This window comes from Echeneis naucrates, chromosome 5, assembly GCF_900963305.1.
Source record: "Echeneis naucrates chromosome 5, fEcheNa1.1, whole genome shotgun sequence".
In the NCBI taxonomy this organism is placed as follows: domain Eukaryota; kingdom Metazoa; phylum Chordata; class Actinopteri; order Carangiformes; family Echeneidae; genus Echeneis; species Echeneis naucrates.
The window spans coordinates 20,497,595-20,516,648 of record NC_042515.1 but is presented as its reverse complement, the minus strand read 5'-3'; the positions used below and the strand labels follow the sequence as shown (position 1 = coordinate 20,516,648).

At 41.5% G+C, this 19,054-nt stretch overlaps 2 protein-coding genes across 2 annotated transcripts; one reads left to right on the top strand and one right to left on the bottom strand.

Annotated features, from left to right (window-relative positions):
- Positions 1-529: 529 nt before the first annotated feature.
- traip (TRAF-interacting protein) lies at positions 530-4,890 on the top strand. Its single transcript, XM_029502663.1, has 16 exons — positions 530-666; positions 843-961; positions 1,061-1,118; positions 1,230-1,310; positions 1,456-1,495; positions 1,587-1,714; positions 1,805-1,899; positions 2,366-2,479; positions 2,610-2,697; positions 2,793-2,882; positions 2,963-3,051; positions 3,163-3,318; positions 3,493-3,532; positions 3,614-3,718; positions 3,799-3,849; positions 4,227-4,890. The coding sequence occupies exons 2-16, from the start codon at positions 864-866 to the stop codon at positions 4,332-4,334; spliced, it is 1,341 nt and encodes a 446-aa protein (XP_029358523.1). The 5' UTR covers positions 530-666; positions 843-863; the 3' UTR covers positions 4,335-4,890.
- grm6b (glutamate receptor, metabotropic 6b) lies at positions 4,867-18,991 on the bottom strand. Its single transcript, XM_029502661.1, has 11 exons — positions 18,576-18,991; positions 16,807-17,399; positions 13,245-13,461; positions 12,282-12,417; positions 11,946-12,100; positions 11,433-11,573; positions 11,132-11,332; positions 10,284-10,423; positions 8,863-9,486; positions 8,476-8,787; positions 4,867-6,559 (listed from the first exon to the last, which is right to left on the bottom strand). The coding sequence occupies exons 2-11, from the start codon at positions 17,341-17,343 to the stop codon at positions 6,320-6,322; spliced, it is 2,703 nt and encodes a 900-aa protein (XP_029358521.1). The 5' UTR covers positions 17,344-17,399; positions 18,576-18,991; the 3' UTR covers positions 4,867-6,319.
- Positions 18,992-19,054: the final 63 nt, after the last annotated feature.

The window sequence follows — 19,054 nt, the reverse complement described above, 5'->3', positions numbered from 1 at the left end:
ACTGTGTTTATTTATTCATTGTGGCGTTGTGATTTATGTAGGCATGGGAATTACATTTTGTATCTAGTACATGTTAAATATGTTAGGCCATAATATCAAAAGTTGGCTCCCTGCAGAGTGTGTTGTGCGTTAATTATTTTCCCAGTACACAGGATAATGTTCATGAGGCAGAAACTGTACACACCAAAAACTCTTGACTACTTTTCATGTGATACGTGAGGAGGTCACAAAGGAATGAGGAGAAACAGTGGCTGCAATAGCAAAACAAGCTCTGATACGCTATTGAGATCATATTTCAAAATTTGCATTGCAGCAGGAGTAATCAGAAGAAAGAAGGAGAGACAGGAGACCTTCATACAGTACAGCCAGAGTTATGAGGTCATAACCCCACATTCAAACGTGCGGCGTACTGCAAGGGAATGCAGTTTGTCGCCTGCCATGAAGTTTCAAAAAGGGGACAAAATCTCTGCGGCCATGAACGCAGCGTCGGGGGCGGGGCTTGTGTTTGAACATACAGCGGGGAAACTAAGCAGTAGCTCTGCTAGCTAGCCAGCTCCTGTCCCTGAGTGTCACCGTATCTGGGATAAAAATGGACCGTTACTGATAATATAAGGGATGTTTCACTTTAAAACGAAGGGTTGTGCAGTAACATAACGTATACGCCCGGTAAGTATGGCAACTTTGACAGGGCTAACGTTAACATTTAGCTAAATGTTAGGAACCATTAGCGTGTTTGGTGCCGTTAAGGTAATGGAGACACTGACGCACTGCCGGGAGTGCGTATGGAAATGTTTGTGCTGGAAACTGGTAATTGTTAATATAAGTTTGTGTATTCTTGACAGGCCGCTCCTCGTCACATTAAGATGCCTATCCGAGCGAATTGTACAATTTGTGCCGATTTCTTCGATCACTCCAGAGATGTTGCTGCCATCCACTGCGGGCACACTTTCCACTATGAATGGTAACCTGATAAAGAACAACAATTGATGACTCAACACACAAACAAACACACAATTCTTACTCTTATTAATCCCTTGTTCTTCTTCCGGGTTGCCCTCAGTCTCCTCCAGTGGTTTCAGACGGCGCCCACTAAAACCTGTCCTCAGTGTAGGAAACAGGTCTGGCTCTGCCACACACTCACACACACACACACACACTCCCCGTTGCACAGACTGATCCTGCAGATTCACAGAAATACACGAACCTAACTACTGTCGTGGTCTGTGCAGGTCAGCACCAGACACATCATCAACAAGCTGTACTTTGACGTTGGTGGAGAGGAGACCACAGCGGACCCGGAGAGCCTGCAGGTACCAAACTCACAATACCTACACAACAGTTCAAGCTTCTTGGTGTAAAATTGTTTCCAGGAATGAGAGATACCAAGAGATAGTCGTTTTTGCCATTATGTCACATGGTCTTTTTTTCCTCCTCTTCCGTTCCTCCCTTCTCTAGAATGAGGTGGATCGAATGAAGGTGCTTTTAAGCTCTAAAGGTAAGATATTATGTTGAATCATCCTGGTGCTTGATTATTAAAAGTAGAAATTATTATAATATTATTAAGTTTACAACTGCTCAATTTGTAGAGCGAGACTGGCGGGACAAACAGAGGGTGATGGACAATTTAAGGGAGACCATGGACAAGCAAAAGAGAGACCTGGACAGTGTACAGAAAGAGATAATAAAAAAGGAGATGCTCTGCTCTACTCTCAAAGTATGCTGGCTGTCTGCTATTGTTTCAACCCAGTACAGACTTACACTGTCTCTGTAATTATTCATTTGAATGATTTTGCTGCTCTCTCAGAAACAGTTGGCATACATGGAGACACAACAGAATGAAGTTCAGGCTGCAAAGGAGGAGGCCCGGAAACTTAGGACTAAAATGAAAACATTTGAAAGGTATCTTTAAGTAAAGGATATTTAGGTTAAGGCTGAACAATTAATCATACTAATTGCAAAAATCACATTCCTCCAACATGAGGGCACGTTGATCCAACAATAATGCAAATTTGAAATATATTTATATTGTAAATGAAAGGCAAAAATGGCCATTCCAATTTAAATCAGGAGTCACAGCAATTGCAATAATTGCCTGAAAGACTTTGCATATTGTTTAGCCTGCATAACACGGTATTAAATAGATGGTCTAGATTTCTGCAGTGTTTGTGATATAAGTAAGAATAAACCTTTAGTTAGATATGGCATAGTGCTTGGGAAAAAAAACTTGCTGTTAGTAATTTGTATAGAAAAGCAAAGAGCGTGCATACATTTGATATTCATTGTTAATCTCTGCATTGTAACTTATTTTCTGTGTAAAATATAGTCATGCTCATACTGTGCATTAACGCTGTTGGTTGGTCCCCAGCCTAGACAAGTTGTTACAAGGCCAGAGAGCAGAGGTTGAGTCCATGATCACAGATATGGGAGTCAATCAGGCAGCAGTGGAGCAGCTTTCCATCTACTGCATCTCTCTCAAAAAGTAAGGCGTCCATTTTCTGTTGATGGTGTCACTAATCGACAGCTCTTTTCACACTGTATCATTCTGAACTTCTGTCAGTCCTGATGAATGGCACCAGTGGCTCTACATTCAACTTCTCGTCTTCTTTCAGAGAGTATGATAACCTCAAAGGAACCCTGAAGACAACAAATGACATGTGTGAGAAGTTAAAGAAAGAAGTGCTGTCCTCAAACAACAAGGTAGTTACAAATCAGCATCCAGAGTAAATAAATTATTAAGTCCAATGTGTGTCTAATGTAAGTCTAATGTGTGTGTATTTGTGTCTTTTTTGAAGTTACAAAAAGCTGCTTTGGAGGTCAATCAAAGCAAGGAGGACTTGAAATCTCTGCAGAATGATCTGCTCAATGCTGACAAAGAGATCTCAGTAAGAACATCCACAATAAATCCTTATTATTTTATAATGATAGAAATTATGTTATAATGGCTGCATGCATGTTTCAACAGAGTCTGAAGAAGAAAGTGGAGTTTCTCCAGAAGACACTGAGCACACCAACAAGGACAAACGAAACTCTCAGCCGGCTCGTGTTTGAGAGGTGTGTGGCATCCTGACATTTAACTGAGATCTCCTCACACTTTCATCTATTTTTCAAAAAACATAAATCATGTGGGTTTTTACTGATGATATTTGTCTGCTTCCTTTACAGCCCAGCCCCAATGGAGCTGAAGCAGCCACGCCTCCACCAGCCTGCTGATAGCCAGGACATTGACCTCAATATGACCTATGACATCACTACCCCAGATGACGTGGCCAAGAGACCATCACAGGTCCCATCCAAGAAGATGCGTCTTGACCATCCAGTGTGAGTTTTGTCATTTAAGTGTTAGATGAAGGTTGTGGAACCTGGGTCAGGGACTTGTGAGCCAATAGTGTGTTGATGAACCTTGTAAAATGGTTTCATTTATTTTATTTTGTTTGTGTGTCGGTGTGTGTGTGTGTGGGGGGGGGGGTTGGTTGTTTGTTTGTTTTCTTCCAGATTATCCAAACACAAAGGCAAAGTTTCATCTTTAACAAAGGTACATCTGTATGCATCATTTAGGCATCATTCCCAAATCTGGTGTGTGTATCATTACATAAAGATGCATGTTGTACCTCAGGCTCCAGATGAGGATGGATCCATGGATCTGTTTTTCAGGAACTCTCTTCTCTTCAGAAAGAAGACTTTTGGTAGCATGTTGGACCCTCAAAAGAAACCTGGAGCTGTATGTACCACACACCAATCTCATCTTGTGTGTTTTACGATTTACCCTTTTAATTGTTTAAAGGATGTGTTTCGTTTCAGGTGAGAACTGGTTATGATGGACTAGGAGGACGGACTAAATTCTTTCAACCTGTATCCTTTTATTGCAATGTGGAATATTTGTGGCTTTTTATGAAATAATTGTGGCAGGAACATCAGCATGGGAACCCGATTTAAGCCTGCACTACTGAACTAATAAAAAATTAGGCAGTTTTACTGGATAGTTTTGGATCTGGATAGAAACCTGTTTTAAAATAAATGATAGAGCTATGTATCTGCTGCTGGTGTAAACAGGTAGACATGAACAGGTTTCCTATAATAACACCATAAATAGATGTCAATGGTTGCACTTACAAAAAAATATTTAGATAAAATTGGTTTTTAAATTGTTTGGGGACAAAGTCAAAGACAGGACAACAAAATCCATCATTGTAAACTTGACTGCAGCTTTCCATAACTGAGCACCCCAGTCTCCTTTATCAGAGATTCGTCCACTGATGAAAGCAAAAAGGAAAAAGGTGACCAGACCTCCACCCAAGGTCGCAACTCACCTAACTTTGGACAGCTTCATCGAGTGAATTTCTAAGAAGAAGAAGCTTTGAGTTCAGGATGCTGTGTGTGAAGCAATGTAGTAGTGCTGTTTCGGCACAGAGACCCGCCTGGCAGCGGTTCTGCCACTCAGCACTAGACAGGACTTTCTGATTCTACTTTATGTAAAAACCCTTGACAACGGATCCAGGGCTTTTGGTGGCATCAGCGACATTTTTACATTCTGTGTTTTGTTTTTTTTTTTGTGCGTTTGTGTGTTGATGTGAATTTATACAGGGAGTCTGCCCAGCGTTCTTTCAGAGCCTTTTCTTGTAGTGTTTTTGTGGATGTTGGAGACAAACTAACATAGTTGTGGACTGTCAAGTCACTGCTCGCTATTATGGCCTTGATGTTTACTCATCTGCTCATGTATGGGATCAATAGAAAACAGGTGCATCTAGTTTCTATACTCTTAAAAATAATCACTTATTTTTTTGCACTTCTTTAAAATCATTTTCCTTGAACAACAACAATGAGATAGATGTTTTTAATTTCAATGGTCTTGCCCAATGTGAAACCAACTCAAATAATAAACAATATATAGATTTTTTTTTTTTTTTTTTTTTTTTTTTTTTAATTAAGGTTTGTGTGGGGTCTACCAACAATTCCCTCTTGACTGTGTTTTGAGTCACAAACATTTCACTGAGGTATGCTCTCCCACAGAGGGCAGTGCAAACAGTGTTTTCCCACATGAGGACATGGAGCTCGCAGCCCTCCTGCGCGAGGTGACCACCAAAGCGTTCTGTATTGTAAAAGGCTGCACCAGCACAGGAGGTAGTCCTCAAGAAATACATTAGCCCGAACACCTTCAGTAAAACCTGAGTTGTGCATTGTGATCAAGTAACAAAAAGTTCACTGCAAATCATTTTCAGGCAAAAAAAAAAGGAACTGAAGTTAATTTTAGGTGTTGACTTAAGTTTAAATCTATGTCTGCAGAATTATTTGTAATGTAGGAGCATTCATGGCACAAAATCTAACAGCTGAGGCAGTGAATCTTTCAGACAAGGTTCCCATGCATGAACGTAACAGCAGTTTGTCTTTGACTTCTGTTGCCACAGAATCTGACCTTCAAGCATATTTGCTTGAAACTTTGACAAACAATATGGGGAAATGCCAACATATTTTTTTCCACTGTGGAAAAATAAAAGTATCAAAAAATGCCTGCTCATGATCACTTGTATCCTATTTTCACCTGCGAATTTCCAGATTCCAGAGTGAAAATCAGTTTGTACCATGCTGATCATATGTGTGACACCAAGTTAAATAAGAAGCCTTGCCTGCTGTGAGTGCTTATAGTTCAGTGATCAAGTCTACCTCCCCAAAGGAATTAGTCAGAAATGGTAGCAGGACATGGTGTGGATTCGTAAAAGCTACTTCCTTCCAGTGCAATCAGAGGCAAAGGTCATGATACCCCATACAAACAATGTTTCAAAACATTCATGTATACACAAGACATACAATCCATGCAGTGCTTTTGGAGCCAGGAAAAGAAGTTTCATTGACCCCAAAGGATTCAGCATTATTGTGCATCTTCCTTTAGAGCAAAGGTTGCCATTTGAGCTTAATTTCTCTTATTTATAACAGCTTTTACCAGGGAGAGGTAAAACTAACAATGTCTCTGTCAATCTGAGGTGGATATGTGGAGTTCATTACAAAAAAAAAATGCTTGCTTTCCATTCAAGATGCCTCAAATTCCTATCAGCCTTAGTTGACGTGACGTTTGCTTTTTTTTTTTTTGTGCTCCATTTCAGGTTTGATAGACCTGACAAATCTAAATAAGAGTGAAAAGAAACCAAGAACTTTGCTGCTGTTTCAATTCATAGCGTGGAGGGAGAAGAAAAAATATCAAATCCAGCCAACAAGAGAAAATGCTGATTTTTTTTGTTTTTGTTTTGTTTGTTTGCTTTTTAGGCTCATCGTAAACACAATCATTATGAATGTGTCACGTTATGCGCTGGACCCGTTTTGGGCCATTTTACTGTGATCTGTCTGGCTCAATCTTGGACTCTCCATTCTGTTTGTCGCTGGACTTCTGGGACAGTTGTGTGGTCACAGTGGCTGCCTGCACCACGGCTTTGAAGCTGCGCTTTCTCTTCTGGACGTTCTGCTCCGGGTGGAAGATGATGACGTACACCTTGGGGATGTAGAGCATGCCCAGGGACACGGTGGCACTCAAGCTCATGGATACTGTCAGGGTGGTGGTCTGGATGAACATCTGCAACAGAGACATGGCGGCTCAGAGGAATAGCTTCACACACAGCAGTGGGTATCACTGCTAAGCAAGCTTTTGATTTACTACACCCATCACTGAGCAGCTAATAATTGATTTTATCATAATGCACAGGTACAATAAAATACACTACATTTAATCTCAGATACTGTCACAATGCAGTCTTTATGACTTTCATCTCAAAGCACAGGAGGCAGTGTTTTTCCCCTGATGAATGATTTATGTCCTAGTATATGTAGTGAGGAATGGAGGAGCTATTTATGGGCTTTGACCATGTCTACTCCTCACTGCCCTTCTTCCTATTGCAAATTCAAAAGTAATAATGAGAAGTGACTTCTTCAGAGATCTGCTCCCAATAAATTATGAACTCATTATTCAAGGAAACTACTGGTCATAAATAAATCAAGCCATACATGCCATAAATAAGATATATTTGTGCCATGAATAACTCATAAATTGTACTCTATCCTCGGCAGCAGCATATCCTGGCATCACACAGGGTGATTGTCAATACAATAAAATTTCTTTTATCATCTTGCTTTTTATCGGTCCCTCTTCGAGACAGCTCCATTTCACAAGGCGCTCTTGTGATTTATCGATGAAGTGGATTTTATTTCTCTGCTCAGCCCGAGGCAAGCGGACAAACTTGGTTGTAGTCAGAATGGTTCATCCATGCAGGCATGGAGCAGGTAAATCTCCTCCGTCACGTGGTGTTACACATGATGCATGAATGAAGGATAACAGCCACTTCATGAGCCAGACAAAAGTTAGAGTCTATATTTGGCTTTTTTTTTTTTTTTTTCTAAGTGATGATTAATGGAATGGGATGGCTGAATCGGTCTGCATAGGGTCCTTACTGTCCCTCAGCTCATCTGACCTCTTTTCCACCCTTCCCTCCCTTTTCTTAATTCACTTCATTTCCATTCAGAGGAGGTGAAAAGACTTTGAAAGTACCTGAGGCTTTAATTGTTTCAGCCTGGCTGATTCATAATAAGGCTCTATATTAGTCAATGCACAACTCCCCCCCTCAACAGTCTTGTACATCTGGTTGCAGAAAAAATGTCCCACAAGCTAAAATAAACTCTGACTATAGTGGCGGCAGGATGTCCTGTGAGTACAGCAGGAAACACAAATGACAGGCAACAGGCTCAGGGAGGGATTCACTTACTCTCTCACTACGAATGTGTCTTATGTCATTTAATTCAACTCATTTGAAATGAAATGAGTGTTTTTAAAATTAATTTAATTTAAAGTTTAACAACTACCATGCCATAATATTCCCTACAATATTGTAATGGTTTGAACAAGACATCCGTGGAGTCACACATACCATACACAGGAGCTGCTTTAAACTTGTAATGTGTAATTTCCTTTTCCAAAACTGAACAATCACATTTATTTTTACTTTTTACATTTATTTCTCTTCCAAGGGGCACTGTCAAGTAGCTTAACATATTCTGCAGATATTTAGGTCAAAATCTATTTTCAATATCCTTTTTTCATTATCCTTTTCTTTTTTATCATCCATCTTTTTATTGGCCAGTTAATAGCCTAACTGTTCATTTTGACCATGAAAAACCGAAGCCCAAATATGATTTACTGATTCAGGCAGCTGACAGAACATTAATGTGGATCAGTTTGGTTTTTCTTATGAGATTTTGGTCTGTTGGGCTGACAAAATCAGCCCAACAGACCAAAACTACAATCCACAAAACCAAAATCACAATCGCTGACTGGAATTGTGAATGGTCTGGAAGCACTGGGTTGAGAGATTGAGAGAGCCACGACAGGCAAATAAGTTGAACTGAACTGAGGCTGTACTTTATAGTCTTTTAAAATACTCTGGAGCTCATAACTAATAAGAGAACCAGTGAATCCTGTGAAAATGCTTGATCTCCCACCTTCTCAGTTGACTGTGCTGTCCCAAAGAAAATTGGTACGAAGGCCAGCCAGATGATGCAGGTTGTGTACATGGTGAAGCCAATGGGCTTAGCTTCATTGAAGGTCTCAGGAACTCCTCTGCTCTTGATGGCGTAAACTGTGCAGGTGATCATCAGGACGATACTGTAGCTCAGGCAGAGGATTAGGGACAGGTCGGACATGTCACACTTGAGGACCCCACGAGCAAACTCCGGGTTTGGAGGCTTCTGCTCCTCATAGTCAATGATGGTGTGGGGGGGCATCACTCCAAACCAGATGAACACCCCAAGTAACTGCAGAGAGAGGAGAATCAAGCTGCCGCAAATGATCTAGGGGAGGATCTACACGAAAGACAAATGTGCTCTTACCTGCACTGAGATGAGAATAAAGGTGATGATCAGCTGTGAGGTCGGACTGATGAATTTTGGGGGCGTGACTGACTTTTTGCCCTGTTCGAAGATGCGGTAGATCCGGTTGGTCTTGGTGAGCATGGCAGCGTAGCTGATGCACATACCGAGTCCCAGCAATAACCTGCGGAAGGCGCACACGGCCACACTAGGCTCAGCTATCATGAGGAAGGTGATGAGGTAGATAAGAAAGATGCCCGTCAGCAGCACGTAGCTGAGTTCTCTGCCGGAGGCCCGGACAATGGGGGTGTCGTTGAAGCGGATGAAGGTGACGATGACTCCGGTGGTAGCAAGGATCCCCAGAATGGCAAGGAAGACTGGGATGATGGCCCATGGAGAGCTCCACTCCAGCTTGATGATGGGTGTAGGGCGGCAGCCGGTGCGGTTCTTTAAGGGCCTCATGTCGAAGGGACACATGTCACAGGAGAACTCATCCAGAAGGTACTGGTAGCCGTCACAGAGCTCACAGTGCCAGCAGCAGGGAACACCCTTCACCATCTTCTTCCTCTCACCGGACTCACAGGGGAAACTGCACACTGACTCAGGGATTTTTCGGTCACCGCCTGACCACTGCATCTCCTCGGACTAGGATGGATACACAAATACACAGGCGATACCTGACTTTATTTAAGGTAGGCAACACAAGGTAAATCACTGACTTTCCAGGCATTTTGTCCTCTCAAGAGTCTGCTGAGAAAATTGATACCACTCTTATGCTTGTATATTAACTACATTGCTCACCAGCAGGCTAGTATCTCATAAACACACATTATAAATCGTTACCCCAGGGAGTTTTCTCATAAAAAACATTTCAACATCAAAGACTTTTAACTCAAGTTCCATAAATATTTCTCGTGTTTTAGTATCAAGACACAATTTAATTAACATCAAAGCTGGTAAATTTCCCGCTCCATTTCACATCATGAAATAGGTTTTTTGACATTCTAAATGTTACAAATGTCCCTAATGCAGAATATTAAAAATTTTAGATCAATCACTGATCCTTTCATAGATGACTTAACATGTCATGCTTTGTTTAATGCAAGTGTCAAAGCATAATGTTGCGGCTAATGCACCAAACAATTTCAGCTAATTTTGAGAAATGCTCTTCCTCCTGTTCTCACCAAAGCTCAGCACAGGTGATTAGCATTACAATAATGCCCCAAACAATGCACCGAGCCAGCATGTCTTAAGTGTGCCTTGCTCTTGGTAATTCCTGGAAGATCCTGAGCCTGGCAAAGATAAAGTCGGATTGAGTCTTACTTGGCTTTTCCTTGTTAACCTTGGCAAAAGAGTGGCATCAATCTCATACAACTATGTGTAAGTCCAACTGTTAGTTGAAGTTTGAACTTGACGGAAATTGATTGAAAACAAATATTTACATTGAGTCGAAGGTGATTTGTCCATTGGCCAATAAGCTTGTAGCCAGGACTGCTGACATTAGACAGTTGGTACTGGAAGATGTCATACCGACCGGGAGCATCTCCATTCTCGTTGAACATTACTCCAGTTCCTGCGCTGCCTGTTCGATTGAGACAGAGTTTTAATGACCAGTGCGCTATCAATGAAGCAAAGTACACAAGGAATAAAACCTGTCTAAGATGGAGATATGCACCCGCATCTTCAGTGGCAAGGAGAACACCCACACACCATTGAATATATCTTGTGTTTACTTTCTTCAGTCTTGTGCAATCATGTGCAAGCTGAGTGCAGGATGCTCTTTAATGAAGGCTTTCCTCCAAGCATACAGTCTTTCAGTGCACTCTGCTCGGTTGCCCTAACATGATGCTGCTCTCAAGCGCCCTGAGGTCCCTGCTGGTGCTCAATCAGAAAATCTTTAGAAGCCAAGGTCATCCAGCAAGAAGAGACTACTAAATAGGATGCTTTCATAGAACACTTTTTCCCCTTTCTTTAAACTGACTTTTTTTCTGAAAGGAGAAGCTGAAAAGCGGGAGCATTGTGTATAGAGAAGAGCAAGGAGAAAGCCCTAGAGAGGGGTCGTGCTTTGAAAAAATGTGCTGTCTGCTGCAGCTAGGTACATTTGCAGAAATATCTCAACTCTTCCGTCTCCTTGCTGACCTCCCTTCTACAGCTTCCTTTTCTAAGTTTTCTCCTTTTCAAACCAGCAAAGGTTTCAGCACAGAACTCGGGGTTCCTCACCTAGTTTGATCCAAAACATCATACCATATGAGACGGAAGATAAATCGCAGATAGATTCCTCCGGCCTCACCATTGAAGTTGACAGAGCGGATGTACTGGAGGAGCATCCGTCCTTCCACGGGGTCCATTTTCTCACAGACACCCATGGAGCCAGCACAGAGGTCCAGGTGCATACTGTGTAAGGCATGGGCCATGGCATACACAGCATCAATCACAAACTGCACCTTGCCCTCTTGTTCATACTGAGAGTCTCTGTTGATTCTTTCGTCCCCTGACAGAAAAAAACTAAAGTGTCACACAAGCTAAAACCGCACACACAGGAAACATTTGAAATGTTCATGGACTTGCTCGTATGTTCAGCTAGATCATACCTGTACATTTTCTTCGGCCAGGGTCATATTTAATGCCAGGGCGAGTTAACTTGCACTTGAAGTCGTCCTCCCAGAATTCTGCAAACCAGATGTTTCTCCTGTTGTTTTCTAGAGATCTCGAAGTGAAGTACTGATCAAACCCTGAATTGGTCCAGCAAGCAAAGTTAATTCATGTTTCATGAAAATGTCACACATTCTTTGAAATAACAGAACTCTGACTGCTATGGGGAACCATCGATAATCACACTCTGCTAAAATCAAAAACAAAATCACATTTTGTTTTATTTTATTTTATATTTTTGTACAGTGAAATATGGCTACGACTCAGTTTACTCAATCATTAGTGTCAGTTCAGTAATATCACTCTGACTTATCAAGCGTTCATCTCCTTTATTTTTTCCATCGGTATTAGACTCATCCATCAATGTCATATGTCACAGGCGTGATCGTAGTTATTCTGTATCCAGCTGGTCTGAGTTAGATGTAATAATGTGATTTTATAAATTGCCCTACCATCAATAGAGGCTCTTTTCGGAAGGATGGTGACAGCGCCCTCAGCCACATCCTCCTGGTCTTGAATTGGGGAGTTTTTGGCACCCCAACTGTCGGAGCCAACAAACAGGAAGTGCCCTGTCAGATTGGCCTTTTTGGCAGCCTGCAGCACCCGCCTGGAGGAGAGAAGAATATATTTTATCATCCATATTTCTATTTTAATCCTCTGTTAGTGGCAAAGTGTGATTTTCAAACAGCAGGCCACACTTTCAAATATGGCAGTAGTTGTATGCACATTTTTATTGATCTCTCTGTTGTGCTTTGTCCAATATCACATGGAGAAGAGCTGTGACTTACTTAATGTCATCCTCGTTGGCAAAGATGATGACCCCGCGGGCATTGGAAGTTTCCATCAGTCTCTTGATGACTTTTTCAAACTCTCCTGGCCTTGGCTCTCTGGGAATCTTTATGGACTGTGCAATGCATAACCCTCCTGTTTTACACACATTTGAAATATGTTGGCATCCATTATGCATCCCTGCTTTCCTCCCTCACTGGACCAAACAATCACTATGTATGTACTACATACATAATACTAATAACCAGTATCATAAATGAAAATGTTATGTAATAGTTTGCCAAAAGGAGGAGATGGATGAATGATCATGAATTTGAGTAAAAATGTACCAGTGTGAATGCTTTGGTTTGGTGAACCAGAAAGCAACACACTGAAAGTGAATGGCCTCTTGATCAGTCAAATAGTAGCACGTTAAGCTAAATGCAAACGAACATGTTCAGTATTTCATCTCCTTAATGTAGCCTGTGACGTTGACACAAAAATAATTGGGGCTAAATCCTTTTTACAATGGACAGATGGAGATTTAGACCCAAAGATGACACTATGAATGATCTCAGAAGTTAACTGAAGTTATTACAGCTCATTCTGAGTGAAACATGAAGGCTTATCATATCCAGTGGCAGCTCATCTGGTTGCAGCAGTTTGCTGTGTTACAAATGTCAAATGTGGTGTCTTGTCATCACTAGGGAAAGTAAATGGATCAGCAAAGTCATAAGGATTTGTCATAAAGATGGATGTCTACACTGATGCCATGGGAATGCATCCACTAGTTGTGGAGACATTTCACGCAAGACTGAAAAGGTGGATGGGCCCCGATCCGCTGGCACAGCAGGGAACAGTAGGGAGTTAATGTAGGAATTCTGATACTAAGAAATCTGATCCCACCATTTGAGCTTTAAAACCCATATGATGTGTTCACTTCTCTTTGCTGTGCCGTGTATTAAAGGATTTGTAACACACACCTGCTTCTCTAGATATCTGGAGGAAGGCATCAACGCCACTCTCTCCATAGTTGCCCTCGGAGGCCAGCGTAGAGACATAGTTCCAGCCCATGGCTTTGACAATGTCCACCATGGCCTGAGCCTGGTAAGAATCAGGAGGCACCACACGGGAGAAGAACTCATAGCGGCTGTTGTCACTCAACTCCGGAGCAGTGGAGGCGTAGCTGATCTGGGGGATCTGAGACACATGGATGGGACGGTGGTAATGAAAAAGACGGGTCAAGTGGAAAATACAAACAGTGCTGATTATTGGGCCAATAGTTAATCCAATGGCAAAGGGAATGACAAAAGGAGGCAGTGAACCATAGCAGAGGATGATGCACCACTTAGTCACAGACAAAACCTGAACCTGCCACGTTAATACTGACAAGTTAGAGTGCATTAAAAAGCCAAAATTGGACAATCATAGAGACAGTTCATCTCTTGAACAGACTGTGTTCTCAGTAATTCCCAGAATTGAGGAAACTTTACAGTGTGATCTGCCCAGAGCTGGTTCGTACTGAGGATATAACCAATGCCACAGTGAAATACAGATGGTAGGAACCACGGCTGTAAAAGCATTTGTTTGGGGAAAAAATAGATGAGAAGATTAATTTACTGGTGTGCTACTTCTTTAATGACACAGTTTATGTCCACAATCTCAACCCTGACCCTGCTAATGCCAGTCTCCCAGCGTGGCTTAACGTCGGGCCCTCTGGAGGGGACGAGGAGAAAAAGGTAGACACAAGGGGTAGTGAAGGGAGAAGGAGAGAGGAGCGAGAGAACCATTTCACAGATTATCTGGAAGGATTATAGGGGTTTTAGTCAAATTACGTTAAGCACAGAGGGAGAAACAGAGATCAAGAGACTAGAAAAAGGTTAGCATTTCTCAGCTGTAAGCCATACAATATATTTAATTCTGATTGCCACATGCAGCTTAAATTTGTTGCTCTGTGTTAACTCCATCAGGATCAAATTTACTGGGCATCCTCCCTGTTATAGGGCACATCTTCAACCAGAGGTGAATCTTCTCCAAATCAGGAAATCTTGCACAACTGTCATTTAAGTCGTCTGAGGGACAAAGCATGACATCAGCGTCCAGAAGAGTTGGGGTCGCAAGAATCGTTCAGTTGTTTGCACACAAACTTTGTAGTGAGCAAGACAACACATAATCCTCTCTAAATTAATCCCCCAGACGCATCTGCAGCAAATCACTTTATAAAATCAATGATCCGTATCGGTGACACAGGAAGTATCACATTACAGTCCTGCTGAAATCTTCTCACATTCAGTGAATGATTGAAACTGCTCATGGAGCCAAGCCAAGAAATGTTAGTTAACGCTCCACTGTAGTGACAAGACTACAATAGAGTTAGATAGTTGCATGCATTACAAATGAGTTACTAGAAATATGTTAAATGTTTTGGAGGTTTGGGAATTCTGAATTAACAGGCAATTATCAATTATTTATATTATTTTTTTCTGAATTTACAGCAAGCTCACACTATTGTGGGTTTGATTATACCAACGATTACAGCTAATTTGGTGATATAAAAATATTTATTAGACATCAGGCAGCAATTAATTGCTGTTGGTGTTGTCTTCTGAATTTAAAGATTATCTTTTTGTTTAACCAAATCATTTTTTAGGCAAATGTAAAAAATAAATGAATGAAAATAATAAATTATAGTGCATTTTCAGACAACCCCAGATACAGTACAGGCCAAAAGTTTGGACACACCTTCTCATTCAAATGAGAGTGTGTCCAAACTTTTGGCCTGTACTGCACTTCCTCAGAAAGCCAAAGCATTTCCATATTTGAGAGCTTGATTAATAGAAATTCAGTCCACAAACTGATTAATGAATCATTTCAGCTCTGAAATCTGTGTAGGACCATGGACCTGAATAAGTCCAGGACAAGCTCAATATAAAGTAATAAAGATACCAAAATAAATAAATAAATAAATAAAATAACCCCTCTATAAATGACTTAAGAGGCTAACTGTTAGGTAAATATACAGTTACCTTTAGGCTGTTCTCACTAAGACAAACCCAAAGTAGTAACAGCCTCCCTGCTGCTGCTGAAACATCCACATCTTTAACCATCCTGGTTAAGTGTGCAGATGTTAAACATATAGCGATCTGCAGTCCGGAGAGCAGCACATATGGACAGTCGTACGAAACACACCATTTAGTTAAATCTACTCCACACTGGGCACAAGTTGCTGTTATCCTGGAACCAATGTCATCTTGCTGCCCCGATGCTCTATTTTCAGCCCAGCATCCTGAGCTGCTGAGAGGAGCTTAGTTGAGGTTGGGATCTATAATTCTGTAGTTAACATCTGCCCTGTATGCAAGCAGCCCCTCCTTGGCTTTCAACATTTCATCCAGCCAAGTAGAAATGAAATTTTAATGTAAAAACAAATTAGGCCAATTTGACTCAGGGAGCTGACAGTCCTAGATTTTTGGCAGACTATGGTGGTAAGTCGATGAGAACATGACATAATGTGGGATTTACACAGACTCAGTGTCCCATCATTGCTATGAGCAGTGTAATCAATTATTAAAGGTCAATCATCTGTTAAAAGATAACTATACACTGAAAGCCATCACACGGATTAGCCTGCAGAGGCCACCCATGACAGTGGATTGACAATCCTGTGCCCTTCATTACTATGAGGGCTCATCCAAATTATTCAATCCTTATAAATGGTCTTTCAAAATCATGTCAGGTTGAATGTGGCTGAGCAGCACCATTGTCATGTTCTGTGCAATGTTGTCAATCAAATCATCCAGTTGCTATGACTCATTGTTAATACATGAGAGGAGTTTGCAATTCACCACGTTCATGCTGCAGAAATAGAATGTAGTCAAATATTGACCAGTGCTCCCAATCATCATCATGTTAGAGCAGACTAATTCAACAGCTAAAGTTCTGTCAGTTTAGACCTGGAATCAATTTCAAGTGTGTGTTTGACAACACCCACAAAGAGGGTGCAGGTGTTGTATTACTGGCCGTTTCAACCACTTTGGCATCGTCTCAGATGACTCTCAGTTTGAAAATATTTCCTTTCTGAGTGATTTTTCATCGTTTTTGCCCGCAGACCTTTTGGCCTTAATGTGGACATATTCAGAGTTTAACCAATAAGGGATTCTTCCTTTGTGAATGATTTCATTTGAAGAATTCCTTGAGAAGGTGAAAGCAGTATTTCATTTCAAATTAGCCAAAATGAGAGAAATTGTTCACCTGGTTCTCTTCCTTTTCTTTCTTTCTTTTTTTTTTTTTTTTTGCCAAGTTTTGTTTTCTTTCCCTTTTAGCATCTTTAGGATCAATCAGATGTATCTTGGGCCCAACTGAGTGACCCCAGTCCCTAATTTGCAAACCACTGCACTACTCATGTGCTTCTGTTTCCTCCTCTATGGATAGATAAAAAAAAAGAGAAAGCACTGAGGGATAACGGCTTTCACCTCATGAGTTTAAAACTGTGCCAAACATTCTGCCGTTTCAGTGTTTAATGAGGAAAGTTAGTGAAAGAAAGCCTACCGCGAACAGTCTGAGCACATTGGCCACCATGATGGACACCGAGCTGCCAGACGCCCCAATCACACCGACCACCCTCTCTGGTTTGGGGATGATGGGAGGCTCTCCGTTTGAGCAGCGAACATCGGAGTTGTCTTTTTGGATGAGAGCCTGGACAAAAGTGAGTGACTGCTCCAGGGCGTAGGTGTCTCTGGAGCAGGTGTCCAGGATCCTGGCCCCCAAAGTGATGTTTGGCAGCAGGTCCGGATCGCTGTTGATCTGGTCCAAGGCATATAGCATGGCCTCCAGTCGGTGGATCCCCTTCTCTCGCTTAATCTCCCCGCAGGGCACCCCAGCAGGCCCCCGAGAGTGCACCGGGAACAGCCCGCCCAGGGTGATGTCACCCTCAATTTTGATGGACTGGGGCTGGGTGCCCTGCTGGGCCCATGAGCTCGGGCTGAAACCCACCAGAAGCACCCACAGCAGCCCAGACCACGTCCTGCATCCCGATGGTGACCCGAGCCCGGAGAACTGACGGGACGATGGGACCTCTGATGTCATGATTATGACCTACAGAGGTACTGACAGCACCAGGCCACTCCCTTTACCTTTGGCACCTGGGGACAGTCACAGAGGGGGCTTTAGGGCCAGCTCATCCTCTGCTGTAAAATTTAGTGTAACTTCCAGTGTCTCCTAGAGAAGCAAGGAGCACTACAAACTTATCAACCTCTAATTTGACTCTAAGATGTTTTCAAATCAGATCAATCATGTAAAACAATGAATACAGATACTACTAATCTTTTTTGTATTATATATACACACACACACACACACACACACACACACACACACACATATATATATATATAGATAGATTTAACGATTGAAAAGCTGCATTTTTTTCAAGCCTTCAATATGGTTTGACCTTTGTGTCTATACATGATACTAATGATACTGTATGGACAACATGATATTGTAAATGTAAGCCAATACTAAGCATAATTCCTTTACAGTGTTTACAGTTGTCTTCCTTAAACTGCACATGCAGTCCAATGATCTACTGTGGTGAATTAAAGGGACTGTGAGAAAAAGACAAAAGTAGAGAAGAACAACGAGCTATAAATGTATGCACTTTAAAAAAGCCGTGGCTGAGCAGAGGGTTTTCAGCAGTCTGCAGGATGACAGAGTGAACACTGGAAGCTTTTATCAAAGAGAGCTGAGAGCCAATTATGGAAAACACTATAAATTTTGCAAAACAGAAAACATCAACTGAACCTTCACGGGATTTCATGCTCCAAAAGCTGGAGCAAGTTAATTATATCTGCGTGAGAATCATTGAGAAAATCCACAATAACCAACTGATTTCAACAAAATGGAATAAAAATGTACAGGACATTATCAAGACTGCAGGTATATTTAATATTTCCATGCAGACCATATAAAAATATTTATCATGAGGTAACTTTTTTTTGCAATGTAATTAATGAATCCAAATATCTAAAAGGAATAAAGGCTTACTTCCAATAGTTTGCCTGCTCCCACAGTCCTCACCTTTCAAATTTGAAATGTCTAAATAAGCACTGATCGATATTTTTGATAAAAAATTTTGCTACACTGAATCTGCTCATTTGAATTCATTGAAATTGTATTTTCAAAAATCTGTAATAGTGTGACTCTGTCGAAATCCAAGCTCTATAAGTCCCACAGCTGTTGGAGAACATTTTATCTCTTTGGAAATACCATCACATGCAACATGCAAGTCGGGGAATTTCTTCATTTAAGGCATTACTTACCTGCCCATTGTTCATCGACCACTCTCAATTTTATCCATCACGTGAGCTCGTCCGCACAGGCCTCTGTCCATGGTCCAAAATGTGATTATGTATCTAGAGGCAAGGCTCTCCTCTCCTCACCAAAAGTAAATCCTTTATCATCTCAGACAGCTGCTGTGCACTCTCAAAAATAACCAGAACAACAAAGGGGAGAAAAAAAAAAAAATCAACAATGTTCTAAAAAGAAGTGGTGATTTTTAAAGACAAACTGAAAATGATGACTTTGGAGGCTGTGGATTGTTGTATCATGGCAGTCAGGGAAAACTGGAGAAAAAGCGCAACATTACAGGAGTGAGATTCTACAAATCACTGCCAAATCCCTTAAAAGCTCTCTCCCTCTCTCTCTCTCGCTGTCATTCTTTTTCCTGTGTGTGCATCTCTGTCCAGGCACTCCCCCCACCCTCTCTCTCCTTTCTCTGTGTTGAACCCTCGCCTCACTC